Source organism: Microtus oregoni, unplaced genomic scaffold, assembly GCF_018167655.1.
Source record: "Microtus oregoni isolate MIOR12 unplaced genomic scaffold, Mior012 000055F_ref0000237, whole genome shotgun sequence".
In the NCBI taxonomy this organism is placed as follows: Eukaryota; Metazoa; Chordata; class Mammalia; order Rodentia; family Cricetidae; genus Microtus; species Microtus oregoni.
The window spans coordinates 8,292,946-8,309,228 of NW_024543831.1; the positions used below are offsets into that span (position 1 = coordinate 8,292,946).

At 45.0% G+C, this 16,283-nt stretch overlaps 1 protein-coding gene across 1 annotated transcript in view; it reads right to left on the reverse strand.

Annotated features, from left to right (window-relative positions):
- Positions 1-214: 214 nt before the first annotated feature.
- CUNH11orf53 (chromosome unknown C11orf53 homolog) overlaps positions 215-16,283 on the reverse strand; it is a 31,637-nt gene continuing 15,568 nt past the window's right edge. The window contains exons 2-4 of the mRNA XM_041638402.1: positions 5,084-5,126; positions 1,668-1,966; positions 215-616 (exon numbers count right to left, since the gene is read on the reverse strand). Of these exons, the coding sequence (XP_041494336.1) occupies positions 215-616; positions 1,668-1,966; positions 5,084-5,126 (744 nt within the window). The remainder of the gene's footprint in view (positions 617-1,667; positions 1,967-5,083; positions 5,127-16,283) is intronic.

A 16,283-nucleotide genomic window follows, 5' to 3' on the forward strand; every position in this document is an offset into this window, starting at 1 on the left:
ATGTGAGCAACAAAAATATTTGGTTGACATTGTAGTGTTTTGCAGGGGTGTTACAATGGATAAAAGCAGGGATAAAGGCCGTTGTCAACTAGCACTGGGTAGAGTTGTGACTTAAACTCAGAATCCAGTTCTGATTGAGCTAGCACACCTAGAAGAATCTGTGGACACAGAATCCAACTTCCATCAGAATGCAGAAGTCCCCTGGCCTGCAGTCTCAGTAGGCTCTCCGGCATTCGTAAGAGCCCCAGGTCATGCTACCATCTTCTTTTGTCCAAGGTGAAGGATCGTGAAGGGAAGAGGTGTCTGACCCCTCCTCTGGGGAGAGGGGCACCACCTTGGATGGGAGGTCATTTGACATGGTCATGAACGAAGTGAAGGGGTATGAAGACGGGGTGGGGTACCCTGGCGTGTGGTGCAGATCTTCCAGTGAATGCAGTGAGTAGGACTGAGCCCCAGCCAGGGATGATCCCCATCCCATGCTCCTGTGTTGGTTGCTGCTTCCTGACTCCAGCTGGGAGAGGCAGCTGGTGCTGGGTGGCAGGGTCTGCAGGACCTCAGCTGGCACAGGGTCTGGTTGGCTGAGTCCATCCGACACCGTCTGTTCCCAGGAGTCTCTCTGAGGAGAATGGTAAAGGCATGGAAATTAGTTTTTAGGGATGCACTGAGGATATAGCGCTGCCTGCTGGATCAAGACATCCAGAGAAGCCTTCAAACCCTCTCGCTGCCGCAGAAGCCTAGCCTTTGGGCAACTTTACCCTCTGCTGTTTGACTCAAGTCAGGGGAATCTGGGTTAATTTCTACTCAGGGATGTTTCTCTGGGTCCTGCATTCCTCTTTACACAAGCAGGGGAAGGCGGTACCTGGTTCTGGTTTAGGGTAGTCCTCCAATGATGTGGGGTAGGGACTCCCTACCTCCTCAACAGTACTTTCTTTGGGGTGGACTGAGTTCATTCACCGCATCACCTACCACCCTCTGAGCCCTTCGTCTGTGAAATGGGGCCCAAAATCGAGCTGCTGCAAATATTAAATGAACAAAGACCCATGAAAGTTCTTGTCACAAAATAAGGCTAATTCCCTGACCCGCCCTCATTGTCTAAAATTCCACCTTCAGCGATTCATTCCTTTGTGCCAAGAGGCTTTAAGGTTTTCTATAAAAGGAGTATTAGCAGCTTTTTTTAGATCTTTCTGAACTTATTTCTTTGGAGGGATCAAGAGAGAACACGGTGTGTGTGTGTGTGTGTGTGTGTGTAGGCTTCCGGAGGAAGCTGGAGCAGAGGGAATGGCAAGGGAGCAGAAGATGAGTGTGAACCCTTCAGCATTTGCTTCTTAGGGTCCATGGGCTTAAACAAGTCTTACTCTAACAGGGTGCGGTGCATTCAGCAAACAGGATAGTAACAAGAGGAGCCTGAATTCTACTTTACAGGGCCCCTGATTCGAAACCCTAGCTAGACAATTTCGATGCCTTGGTTAATGTGATCTTTGTGCAGGCCTGAATCCCTCAGAAGTGTCCCAGCAGGTCCAGCCTGACTGGGCACCTCCAGGTTTGAGCAGAGCAAGAATCCCCTGGTGAGTTATCTCTGGCTTCAGCTTGGTCACCACATATGAGGGCTGGGCCACCGGAGCTGGGGCCTCCCCTTCCTCCCTGCACATTGAAATAACCGTACTCACAAACACCAAGTGAGTTGGATCGCCAGGGAACGGAGGTGGCAGGAGCGGTGGCAGAGTTGAGGTGCCGAACAGGGAACCCGGTGTGGAGGTCAGCGCTGGTGGGCGGTAGTCTCCGTAGGGCTCTGCCAGGTAGGACTCCAGCAGGCCCGGGTGACTCTGTCCCGCTGAGGACTCACAGGCAAAGGGCTTAGTCACGCCGGAGGGATAGAGGTCGTTTGAGAACTGCTTGCTGCTATGGAAGTCGGAGTCAGACAGGAAAGATCTCCGGACACCGTAGTAACCTGACATGACTGGCGAGCCTGTGGCCAAGGGAAAAAGAAGTGAGCAAAAGTTTCATGCTGGAAGTTCAGAGCATTGCAGCTCCTTCATCGGGACCCCGTGAAAAGATGGTACCCACATGTGCCTGACGTCGTTGACAAAGAAATATACATGTCTTGAATGGTGTACAATATTCCTGCATCACTGTTTCAGCCCAAATAACAGATATGCTTAAAGTTCACCCTGGATTTAGGGATGAATTCATGCTAGATGTACAATAACTTTTCCCAGATAATGATGTATCAAGTATCTTCCAGGTCCAGATGCTTCTAAGAGGGGCATAGAGAGGTAAGTTAAAGAGCCCCTTGGTATCCTAGTCAATACTAACTGTCGCCATGACATGGCTTAGAGAGTCTCAAATAAGTGTCTTTATCAGGTTGGTCTGTGGGCATGTGTGTGAGGGATTGCTTTGATTATTAATTGATGTAGGGGGTGCCCACTGCGGGAGGCGTCATTCCTTGAGCAGGCGGCCCTGGGCTGTGGAAGAAAAGTAGCAAAAGTGTAACCAAAATTCCTCCATGGTTTCTGCTCCAAGCTCCTGCCTAAGTTAGTTCCTGCCTGCAGAGTTAGGTCCTCTTCCCTCAGTGATGGACAGGAATCTGGAAGCTGAAAAGGGTGTTTTCCTCCCAAAAGTTGCTTTAGGTCATGGCATTTGTTGCAGCGACAGAATGAAGCTGGGCTATTTGGAACCTATGCCTTCCAATGAACTATAAAGATCTCTGAACGGCATCCTGTAACATACAGGACAGTTTCCAAGTGGCTGCTTCTGGGCTTCTTATAGGAGGTAATGTCTCTCTAGATAAGATAACACACAGCCCATCTCTTGCCAAGGGCAGTACTGTCTTCTGATTCTTCTGCGCACTGATCTTCACCACCTGTCTCACACCCGGCTGGCATAAAGTGATGACTTGCCATGGGACAGTATAGTTGTAGAAAAGTCAATTTTTGAGAAAAAACAATACCCATCCCGCCACACATGTCTGGCTTTGACGCTTCTAGTGTTATTTGCTGCCCCCTTGTGGTCACACTGGATCCCTCATTCACTTTGGACATTATGGAGACAGCTTGAATAGGGTTTCAAAAGGAAGAGGGGAAAACTGAAACTGGCAAGAACCTTATTTAAGAAAGACCAGTAGGTTTCAAGAGAGAGGAGAGATGCTCAACGCTTTTCGGGAATCCGTGTGGGACACAGACTCCAGGTCTGTGTAATTTATCACTTGTACAGTCCATATAGTAGAGGGTGGAATCTCATCATCAAGACCAACACAGGGAGGTTGCAAAAGGGCTGAGATGTGGAGGAGATGCCATCTTTGTCCCTCGTCCCTTTCCTCAACAATGGGAGGTTACAACTGAGCTTTGTCCCTGTCCCGGCCTATTCTTTTTTTTTTTTCCAAATACAACTTTTTAAAATTTTTATATTATTATTACAAATTTTCACCTCCTCCCCTTCTCTCATTTCCCTCCCCCTTCCCCTATTTCCCCTCCCTCTCCAGTCCAAAGAGCAGTCAGGGTTCCCTGCCCTGTGGGAAGTCCAAGGTCCTCCCCCCTCCATCCAGATCTAGGAAGGTGAGCATCCAAACAGACTAGGTTCCCACAAAGCCAGTACATGCAGTAGGATCAAAACCCAGTGCCATTGTCCTTGGCTTCTCAGTCAGCCCTTCTTGTCAGCCACGTTCAGAGAGTCCGGTTTGATGACATCCGGCCTATTCTTTAGAGAGAAGAGGAATGAAGATCATTGGGATCTTTCCCTTGGTGGCTTGTCACAGTGAGAGCCTGAGCCCCTTCCAGCCAACGTGGCCGTGGCGTCTTAGATTTTGCTCTTTACTCTGTCACTGCTACAGCTATCTTCCCAGTGGGTCTAAAAGTCCCATGGTGGTGTAGCAGATCTCATGCAGTGTCTGGTCTGTAGACCCAGGCGTGGAATGCTGCATCCAACACTCCATGCAGGGGGCACACTCGGGGCAAACAATCTCCCCAGCAAACCCTTTAGCAGGTTTTGACTCGCTACGCTGCTTTCATTTTTAATTCACCAATATCCAATCTGTGCCTGCACAATTGAACTCTGTGGTGACAGTTTTAATTATCAGCACCCTTTCGGGAACAGAAATCCGTGCAAATGAAAATTCATGTCATGAAGACATCCCAAGAATTGGTGCAGGCAAAGAACAGAGTGAGAAGGTAAATAGGACTCGCAGGATGACGGAGTTATAGTTCCAATTTCAAAATAAAAACAAGCGTGAGGGAAAGCCTCTGCTTTACTCAGTGTATCCATTTCTCCTTAAAGAGGAGGAGACACATTCTAGAAGGTAGGAGAATCGGCAGATACTCCCTCTGGTACAAAAGAGCAGAGGCAAGCAAATTCAAATGGAAGTAAACACGATGGGAAAATACAAGAGTCGTTCAGTTACGGGAGGCTTTGGAACTCCCCGCTTTATGCAACTTGAAAAGTGCTAAATCTCTCTGGAGTTTGAGATCTGGAGGAATAGTGTGTGTGTGTGTGTGTGTGTGTGTGTGTGTGTGTGTGTGTGTGTGGCTTGTGAGTGGTGAGGGCAAGGGGGTATATCACTTTTATTACCATTAAGAATATTCCTTTCCTATCCTCCCAGGATGGCGGAATTGAGACCCAGGAAACTGACATGAATACAGTATCTTGAACGCTGTGTGTGATGTACCATGGAAAGTACTTAATAAAGGTAGCCCCTGCCCCTAATGTTCCTTTCTCCCTCTGTCTACGATCAGACCATGGTGTCAGAGCTTTAGATGTTTTAACACTATACCCGGAGCCTGGTTACTATTGCTTTGGCCTAAAAGCTTCTTCCAGGCAGGGTTTTGAAAACAGCCTGCCTCTCAAGACCTAAAGGACTAAGCTCATGATGATTCGGTGAGATTTGTCTTCACTGATTTTTTTTTTTTAAGATGCAAAAATGAGAAAATGAGGCGGTTATCAGAACCTCGGCGGCTCTTGGCTGGGGATGGAACTTCGGTGATACAGTAGCTGCGTAACATGTGCGTAGCTCTGGGCTTGGTGGAAAACAAAACGCAAATGCTCAGTTGCTGCTTAAAAGCCAGTAAATTGCTTGTTGAATTAAAGGTCTCACCTGGCATCTGGACGAACGGAGGCTGGGAGGAGCTGACACTGCCCTGGAAGGCAAACAGAATGCAGGTGTTGTCAACCTTAGTTACAGCTCGAATTTAATTTTAAAAGTAGGAATATATTTCCAAACCATCCTTTCTTTCTCCCTTCCCTCCTTTCTTTTCTGGGTGTGGACATGTGTGCTTATGCACATGTACAAGTGCACACGTGTTCACATGTGTGTGAAGGCCAGAGGTACCCAGGTTAACCTTGGGTGCTGTCTTCAGGATGGCCAGCTGGTTAGCGTGCTTTTTGGTTTTTTGATTTTTTTTTTTTTTGAGATAAGGTCTCTCATCAGGATCTGGGCTTGTGGATTAGGCCAGATTGAATGGCTAGTGAGTTCCAGCTCACTGGAACTCCCACCTCCACCTCCTCAGCATGGAAGTGTGAGCATATACTATGCCCAGCTTTTTGCATAAATCTTGGGGTTTTAAGTGAGGTCGCCATGCTTGTATGACTATCGTTTATGAACAGTTACCTCTTCACTCTCTAAACTCTTATATTTTGATGCTTAGAAATGTTACTTGAAGATTTGGAGGAAGACAATTTAGAGTAGAATGTAAGTTTATTATATAGAATAGAATAAAGTTTTGCAAGAGAGAAACCAAATTTTTAGGTTCTGATAGATATGCCAAGAAGCATTAGCTAGATGAAACAGAATGATTTATCCTGTGTTTTACTCTTTGTGTCAATACTCATTCATAAAATATCTTAGACAGTGTTTTATATGCACATATATATCAGTGTGTTTGCATTCCTATATGCGACTGGCAGTTGGCCTCAACCCTGAGTGGCTACATTTTATTGTGGGTCTTTATGCAAAGTAAATAATCCACGGAGAGCAGGAATCCTGAGTGTGATTTTTCTTTCTCGCTCAAAGTAGAGCATGGTTCATAAAAGGCATAACAAACATTTGTGGAGAGAAGATGCAGTTCGAGGCAGGATTTCTCTGTGTAACAGCTCTGTCTGTCCTGGAACTCAGAGAGGTCCACCTGCCTCTGCCTCCCGAGTGCTGGGATTAAAGGCGTGCGCCACCACGCCCGGCTGAAACGCAGTTCTCAGAGAGCACACAGAGCAGTGATGGTGGAGGGTGGGGAAGTGGTAGGCAGAATACTGTTCTGTTGAAAAATTGCGTGCCTTTACGTTTCATTAGATGTGTGTTTGTGTGAATATGTATTTATGCGTGTGTATGTGTGTGCATGTGTATATTCCTGTATATATGTGTGCGTGTATGTTTGTATGTATATGTGTATGTGTGTGCATGTTATGTGTGTGTATGTGTGTGTAAATGTGTGTTTATGTGTGTATATATGTATGTGCACATGTATATGTGTGTATATATGTGTATGGATGTGTTTATGTGCATGTGTATGTATATGTGTATGGTGTGTTTGTGTGTGTATATGTGTATGGTGTGTTTATGTGTGTGCGTGTGTGTGTTTATGTGTGTATATGTGTATGTATATGTGTGTTTATGTGTGTGCATGTACGTGTGTGTATGTATATGCGTGTGCCCTGTGGGAGCGTGCACCTTGTGGTGGTCAGAGAACACCTTGAGGAGTCAGTTGCGTCCTTCCACCTTCTGGGTATGGAACTTACTTCATCAGGCTTGGAGGTGATCCTGTGACCAGCTGAGCATCAACATTAAAGTCCCGCCTTAATTCCTAGTAACTGTAACTGAACCTTATTTAGAAATAGGATCTTTGAAGGGATAATTACTTAAATTAAGATGTGTCCTTATCAGAAGAAAAGGGGAGCTAGATAGAAGACTTGGTAGGTAAGAGCCTTGTCTGGCCTTCCAGAGGAATCAGGGTCAATTCCCAGTACCCACATGGTGGCTTACAACCATCTGTAACTCTAGTCCCAAAACATCTGGTGTCCCCCTTTGGGCCTCTGTGGATACTGCTCACAGGCAAAAATAACCATACACATAAAAACAAAATTTTAAACAATTTTTTTTTTAAAAAAAATAAGAGAACAGTGATACAGATGAGGTGAGGGTCATATGGAGATATGAAAAATGTGAATGATTTAACCTCAAGATTAGGGATCAAGGTTGGTTGGTAGAAGCTAGGAGGAAGTAAAGGAATTTTTTTTTTCCTGCAGTTGCCAGGGACCAGGACCGACTGACATCCCCAGAACTGGGAGACAATGTATTTCAATTGTTTTCCGCTTTCTCCCTTGTGGTAACCTGGGACTGGTGCTACATGACTGGGAAGATGAGTGATGTGGATATGAGGATGAGTGGGAACACATTCTAGAGGAGGGCTGATGTACTGGCATCAGCATGAAGGATAAATGAATTTGCAGTGTCTTATAGAAATGGGGCTGGGATGTCAGTTCAGTATCTGCTGTGTAAGCGCCAGAATCAGAGTTTGGATTTTCAGGAGTCGTGTAAAAAGCTGGGCAGGCAGTATGTGCTTGTAACCCTGCCTTAGGGGTAGGCATTACAAACCATTGCATCCCTGAGGATTGCTGTCTAGCCAGTCTTTAGTGGAAGAGCAATGGAGGAAAGCCGTTCAACAGTGACCTGAGGTCTCTACACGTACATGTACACGTGTGTATGTACCATCCATGCATACAACAGCATAACACAATCACAGATAAAATAAAAAAGAAGTGGATACTGTAGCATAATTAATAAAAACCCAGAAACAGAAATTGGGGTTTAACCTGAAGGCCAGAAAAGCAAAATAGCCAGCCACAGGCTCTTACCTCTATCTCAGTCCGAAATGGCGATCCTGTCTCCAGGAATCTCAGACTAACTGAGAGCTGTCTCCTCCCATCCTATATTCCTCTCTAGTGCAGGAATTAAAGGCATGCACCACTACCACCCGGTTTCTATGGCAAACAAGTGTGGTTACTGTTATTAAAGGTGTGTGTCACCTTGCCTGGTCTCTAAGACTGACCAGGGTGGCTGTTTTACTCTCTGATCTTCAGGCCAGCTTTATTTATTAAAATGCAAATGAAATACCACTGCAGAATATTACAAAAGCAAATGGTAGCTCCAAAATGGCCCCAAATAAAGAAGGAGCTGAAAAAACCTTTCAAGGAGGTTAAGCATCCTTAGTACTCAGACCTCAGGCCTGAGCTCTCAGCCTATGCCTTCACGGTCCCGAGACTCCTAAGAGCTGGAGAGGTTTCACAGAATCTCACTCAACCAGCCTGCATGTTTCTAACGCCATGTATCCAATCTTCGATGATGGAGAACTCGGTGCCTTGTTTGCTTCTCCACTCACGCTTTTTTTTTCTCCTGGAGATATGATTCCATAAACTTGATTGTAAAAGTCTCCTCTCCTTTCTAATCATCTCTTCCGTTTATATAGAATACGTCTAGTTCTTATTCCAGGTAGAGCTTTTCAAATATTTGAAGATAATCGTCATTTTTGAGCTGTCTTGTTTTCATGTATGCTCGTGTGTACATGTTCATGTGTGTATACATATATATGCGTGGGGCACAGGCATGTCTGTTTAAAGACCAAAGGAGGCCAATCTCATCCACCTTCCTTTCTGAGGCAAGGGCTCATGGAAATCTTTGGGGATCAGCAAGCCCTAGGAATCTTCCTGTTTTTGTTTTCACGGCTTTGGGGTTACATGCTTGTGCCGTCATGCCCAGCTTTGTGTGTGGGTGCCCGGTATGAAACTCAGGTCCTCATGCCTGCATGGTAAGCACTTTATTGACTGAGCAGTTTTCTCAAGACGCCCCTACCAGCCGTCTTCTTAGTCACTCTGTCTGCTCCAAGGCAGACTGCAGACTGCTGGAGCAACACGTTATCCCACAGTCCCAGGGCCTGGGAATCTGAGGCCATGGCTTGGTTTTTGATGAGGGTCCCTTTCTGGTTTGCGGTCTTCTGAAGGTGACTTCAAGTGACACCCAGAGATCATGTATCCAATATGATGATTACCTCCAAGTCCTCCACATATCACCGTGCCGGAGGTTAGAGTTCCATCTTAGGGATCGTGTCGTCTCAACCATTCAGTGTATCGCACTGACTTTGAATTCTGTCTTCCAGGTAAAATATCATCGTGCAACCACTCAGGGGCAGCACTGCATTTAAGAGTGAAGGCTCTAGAACCAACATGTCTCTGTTGGAATCCCAGGCCTGCCTCATTTTTGTGAATTTTGGGTACATGAAAATTGAATTAGAACGTAGGTGTGGAGTGCTTAAAATAGCACCTGGCGTACAGCAGCCCGGCTGTGCTAAATGGACGTTGTTACAGTAGTCCCCTCTTGTTATCGAGGCCTAGATACACTATTTTTCCTGCTTATACGTGCTAATCAAGTTTAGCTTATACATCAGGCTCAGTAAGAGATTGCTAAAAAGAATATAGAACAGAATTAATACAATATGCTTTAACAAAATTGCCAGCATCTCTTCTGTCTAGCTTTGGAGTAATTAAGTGGAACAAGAGTGACTCAGACCTAGGCTCTGAGATGTTGTGATGTTGGCCTGGTAACCAAGAAGCCTCTCTCCTTTAGCTATGTTAGGTGGAGGTGGAACCCGGGCCTGTGAAGGCCAGACACCAGCACTCTATCATGGAGCCACCTCCCCATCCCAAGGAGAAGGCTTCCGACTGACCGGAGTGCAGATAGCATTTGCGGTGCAGACACACTGGACAGAGGTCAAATTCATCTCCTGGGCAGGACTTGGTGAGACAACAGAGGTTTCATCTGTTCCTTAGCATGGCATACAATTATGAGTTAATTCATTTATGGAATTTCCGTGGCTTATTTTAAAACTGCTATTCTCGGGGGGAGGGGGAGGGAAATGGGAAGCGGTTGTGGGGACGAGGCAGAAATCCTTAATAAATAAATAAATTTAAAAAAGAAAAAAAAAAAAAAGCTAGATGCTTAGTCATATATGTACCTGCAACCCTATAGAGATATTGGGGCAGAAAGAGAAGGAGCTGCATGCATTTGAAAACTCAACTGGGCAGAGATAGAAGGAACAGGGCCCTGGTTGGTTGGATTCTAACTCCAGATTGATCAAAAACCCTGTCCAGAGAAAATAAGGAACAGATACTGCGGTTGGCTCTGTGAGTGTGCACATGGGCACAGGTACCCACTCAATACACACAGATAACATAGTCATGTACATGTTCCCACAGGTGAAAAAAATAAACAGATATTAGGTCATAAAAAAAAAAAACTGCTATTCTCAGGGGCTGTCTCTGACGTTTTTTTGCTGGCTTTTGGGACCCTACCCCTCATCCTGAGCTGCCTTGCCTAGGCTTAATACATAGGGAGGTGCTTAGTGTTATGCCATGCTTTATTGATACTTATAAGAGACCTGCCTCTTCTTGGATGGAGGAAGGGATTGGGGGGAGGGATGGGGAATGGGAGAGAGGGACTGGGAGGGAAGTGGGGAGGTTGCAGCTGGGTCGTAAAATAGATGGATAAACAATAAGAACAAAAAAACCTGCTGTTCTTAGTGAATTACTCCAGAGAGTAATTGGGCAGACAGGGTCTCACTGCATAGTCCACGCAGACCTTCAACTCAGGCCTGGGCTTCTGCCTGCTGGGAGTACGGGTGTGTTCTGACACCTCTGGCTACCTTAGCTAAGTGACTGACAGGAACTCGGAGATGCAGTGGCCAGAGAGGTGCAGATCTGTTTGACTAAATCATAGATGAGCTTGAGGGGGGGGCACATGCCCACCCCCATGCTGCCAGGGCCCCCACTATCCAGAATTCCTCTTCTGATTGTCAGTGTCTCTCCTGGAAGGACTGACACACCTGATACCTCCCGACTTTTGTCTGAGCCTCCTTTGCAGCAAGGTGAGGTTGTAGTGGGATGGTTTGCTCTTCAGGGTGCTTCTCTGGTTGAATCAACTGTGGCCCTACCGCTCCCATGTCTTCTCCTGTCTCTAGCCAAGCTGGGACAAGGATGATGTTATGAATGAAATCTTGGTTTGCCTTTCAGACAGTCCTAGAGCACCATGGATCCCCCAGACATCACTCATCAGCCCGCGTGACTGCACCAGGCTGTGCCGCAGCCAGGCAGCTCCCGCTGGCTGACAAAGATCCCGTGGCTTCTCCAGTTCTGCTCTCAGAGTTCCCCATCTCTCCCTTCCATCACCAACCCTGAACCTCTCATTCTTTTTCTCCTTCTGCATAATCTTCATCATTACAGTGGCAATACCAGGACGACTCCCGCCCAACCCCATTTTAACACCAAGGGCTCTACCAATTATGAGTCTAGTTCATTTTATCTATGACTTGACAAAAAGAAGTCTCTTGTGTTCGTTCCCTTTATATAATTTCACCTTGTGCCCACTGTGGGGATTATCATTATTTCCGTTCTTTATGGTCACTCATAAAACTTTACCATGCAGATTTAACAAGGCCTACAAACAGTATCTTAAAACTTCTCCTGAAAGACAAGAGCCCAAGGACGTTAACGCTCACTGCCATTTTGCTATGGTATTTTTTTTTTAAACCTTGGCCTGTTTTATTCTTAAAATCAAGCAACCACAATTAGATATCACTGTTACATTAAGCAATTCTCTACTGTATTTATTTCTGTGTTTACCATTTCTCTGGCCAGAGCTCTTCCACACTTCCTGTATTTGTTTTATCTTCCAAAAGCAATTCTTTAGAAAATCCCAGTAATGTGCTTTTGTTCAGTAAACTAGTTCAGATTTTATTGATCTAAAGGTACCATTGCTTTTGACCTTGTACTTAGAAGGTAATTCTAATTTTATAATTAGAACATTTTAGTATTTAATTTCCTGGCACTTTGAAAGCATAAGACCACTGTCTTCGATTGCCATAATTTCAGTTAGGAAGTCTGCTGCTATTCTTAAAGCGATTCTGTGTTTTCTTTTCTTGATGTTTTTAAAATAGAACCCCCCCTCCACCTTTTAGGTTCTTCAAGCTCAGCTTATATTGTCTGGAAGTAGATCCCACTCCTCTCTATTCTGCTTGAGCAGGATGTGCTTTGTGTCTTTGCATGTCTGGGATTTTGAGTCTTTCATCAGCTTAGGACTGTTTTGAACCATTATCTCATTGGCTATTACTCTATCCCTATTACAACCCCTGAGACTATTTAGATTTATTTTGGCTCTTTCGCTTTTATACTCTATGTTCTACACCCTCCTCTTGTTTACCCTCTATCCATGATTTTGTGTTTCTTCGCATTTGTTAGAGACTGGTATAAATTTCCTCAGATCTCTTTGGTTCACTAATTATTTAACTGTAGTTTGCTTCTTTAAGTTAAAAAATATCTATTTATGTGCCCGAGTGTGCTGGCGTGCGTGCACACATATGTGAGTGTGCACACATGTGTGAGTGGAGGCCCTAGGTTGAGGTCGGGGATCTTCTGCAGTTACCCTCCACCTTGTTTTTGAAACAAGATCTCTCATTGAACCTGGAGCGCACTGATTTGGCTACACAGTCTGTGCAGCAAGCTCCTGGGATCCTCCCGTCTCTGCCCTTACAGACTGAGTCATCTTCCCAGATCCATAGTGAGTTGTTTTTAGTTAATATTTTACATTTTCATTGTGATAAATTCTATTTTAATCGCTTAGTGATTTTTGTCTTCAAAGGTAAGTATCAGAATTCTCATTTTATTGACTATGAGGCTGAATCATCGAAGGAACACACAGTTTCTTCCTAGGGCAGGTGGTTGTGGTGGCAGAGGACGGGTTCAACCACGAACTCTGATTTCAGAGCCCACTTCTTCACCACCATACCGGGCTACCTTCCAAGAATTTTAATAATTTGAAAATATAAGTAGAAATGTACCACTATTTTAGAAAAATTTAGCTTGAAGGAGAGTTAATGTCATTCAGAGAAACTATACAATTTTCAAGCTCACAGAACTACCAGATGGAATTGGATACTTCTGAGATGCGTATACATGTGTGTGGATGTAGGTATGTATATATGTGAAAATATGTACATCTACACACAGGATATATTTTTTTTTCTTAATTTTTCCCATGACATTTTACTTTGATGGGGGCCAGATTTATTCAGGCATTATTTACATGTACTAACATTCATTGATCTTAAATATACAATTTGATATGTTTTGACAAATTCTGATGAGCCCTTACAACCCAGCACCAGAATCTTGTTACTGAAGACTTTTATTGAATTAGTTATTCTGTCGTTATAATTGGTGTGTGTCCCCCTCTGTGGCCAGGAACTAGCCAAATGAACCACATTAAAACCATTGTTAACACACATCTCTCCAGTTCATCTCACAGAACAAGGAAGAAAGAGCCTTGTGTGACTGGGGGGGACTTCCCTGGACAGATTCAGGGATTAGGGCTTACTTCTCCATCGCATTCTCGGGTTTCATAGGTTAGGAGAGAACAGCCTCGGCCAGATGAACTTCCTTCCCCAGGTGATGGGGCAGCTCACTTCCTTTATTATTTGCTCAATACATGATATTCACTCAGTTCCTTCCCATCCTACCAATAACACTGGATCCCATATTTCGGAGTCCCTAGCTTGTGACCATGCAAGATGGTATATAATTTTTATTTTGCATACTGCAAACAACAGGATCCTGCAATACCAGGTAGCCAAATTTAGAGGTTTATATTTGAATGAAATTTGCCGATCTGCAACTTCCTGTAGCTAGCAGGGCAGTCTCACAGCTGCCCCAAAAGCCCCTCCATGGAAATGAGTTAATTTGAACTAATAGGTCACCAAGGTAGTAAAGTGATAAGATTAGGAGTTTCCTTCGAGTACATTTATTGCCATTTTTATGACCCTATAATATTTTAGGTGCCATTTAAAACACTGGCACAGTGTTTCTCTTGCACTGTTAAATCCGTTTAAAAATAATTACAGAGTTTGTAAAGCGTCTTCTTAAACTTAAAGATATTGATATTGATTCTTCAAAAGCGATGGTGATAGCTGTTGGTGAGTAGGTAGTATCTCCAAGGTATTTGCAACACTTTACACATTGAGCTTCTGGCTATCATCATACCCACACTTGGGAGGCAGGTCCATCTAGCACCGCATTTTTACATCTAGATCCATTTCAGGTCACATGATTCCACTCTTCGTAATGAACATAAAGTTATGCTGATGTCCACACACATTACCTTCAAATGGTTACCCCTGTTAGGCTGGCACACTTTCTCCTGCCAGGAAATAAAGATGGGCATAGAGAATTGGGTGCGCTGATGTGACAAATACGTTGCCAAACCCACGGAAATCCGATCCATGTCATATTTCATACACTACCTCAAGCATCTTCTAAGGAATCTGACTTCTTTTTTTTGCAAAATTCGAAAAACACATTTCCCTTACGGACCATGTGTCTGAGTCATTCAACTAATCACAAACAGGACAAGCACTGCGTCATGACTAGAAATTCCAGGTATGAGCATCTACCGTGTGCCAATGACTTCTCACCGCTACCTTAGCAAGTTCTGGGTGCTAGTTCCTCAGCAGAATCATGAAGTTCATCGGCCACCCCTGACGTGGAAAACCACCAAAGGGCTTCACAGGTGCCCGAAGAGAAGAATCAGCTGTTCAGATTCGGAGCCGCTTAAGGAGACGAGCCCCCTGTGAAAATAAACCACGACTACCTTTTCTTGGACGCTCCTCCCGTCGGGAAGTAGAGTCACTGATCTGAATTTAGGGGAGCGGGTTGTGGTTTGAGTGGACTGATAAAACATGGCCAAAGGGACAGGTAAGTTTCAGATCTGAGGCCTCAAGGGGATTTGAAGGTCAGTCACTATCCTTTGCCTTCCTCAGGAAGGGAGTCTAGCTTCCTGGAGGTCAGAAGACCCTGTGAAGAGAAAATGAGGTGGCCCTGCCAACAGCCAGCAGCACCAACTACCAGCCAGGCAAAGGAGAATGCTCCTGGTCATGCACTTCCCCGACACTCCAGCTAAATGCAATTGCATGAGGAGCCCTGGGAGACAATAAATGAGGATCCGGATGACACTCAAAACTCCAAGAAACAACAGTTGTTTTAAACTACCATGGCCAGTTTCTTAGGCAGCAGTTGATAGCAGATACATGTCTAGGAAAAGTCGCTCATGAGAGCCAATGGCTGTTCTGGCTTTCTGCAAGTGCGAGATTAGGAATCAGGTTAGTGAATGCACTGAGGATTTGAATTTGAAGCCTGAGGGGCTAGGAAGCTCCCGGGTGCAAGGAATCCCATGAGCTGAGGATTGGTAGGGAGAAGCTTGGCTTCTCTGTAAGGAGCGGAGAGTAGCCTGTTCACGGCCGGCAGATGTTTCATTTTGATGCTCACAGAAAAATATATCATGTGCCCACTGTGCTCCAGGACTGGAGTGATTTCCAGAAGCACAAAGGAGACATGGATTTTGTAGTTAACGTACAGATTCCTAGCGACAATAGTTATACAAATGCAAGGGTAATTAGAGAAGTATTTAGAGTAACAGTTGAAGCTGAGGGAACCAGCACTTCCTGTAGCTGCTTCTTGTCAGGCTCGACTTCAGGCATTATGTAGGTGCCACTCATTTTTAGTGACAAATGTATGTGTCACTTACGAAGATGTGTTTGTGTTCTCTTCAGTGCGCTAGGTGTTCTCACCGACTGTTCACCATGAATCTTCGGATGACGTCATAGATATCCTCTAGTCTATAGCTTGATCTGTTCATGGTCGCGTGGCACAGCCTGGGTTCTATTCTAGATCTGTTTAACCACAATGTGGTGTAGGTAGAGAAGCAAGGGCAAAGAGGAGAGTTGGAGTGATTGGCTGTCTTGAGAGGATGGTTTTAATGTCATAGAATAGATGCCCCCTGAATCTAGTCTAAAAAGATGAAATCACTCAGCAGATTGGAGAAAGATGTGTCACTGTGGGGAAAGCCTCAGCTTGGGATGTTTACAGCAGCAAGTCTGAGATGTGGGAATGTGAGCAGGAAGTGTGAAGACAGGAATGATGATGAAAAGCCAGAGGAAGACACAGCAGCATGGTTACAAAGGGCCTTTGTGCAGTGCTAAAGGCTTGGACTTTGTCCACCAGTGGGCAATGACTGCTCAGAGTCTCAGTGGTACACACGTGACGGAAGAGCTATTCTGGAACAAGGATGCTGATGCAGAAGCCATGGGTTGTTGGTGGAGTGAGTGTCCAGCTGTTAGAGTCCAGCAGGGTCCTGATGATGAGGGGAGTCAGGAGGTTGGCACGTGACACTTCTGTCTTTGTCTTTCTGTTTGGCATCCTTTTAGAGG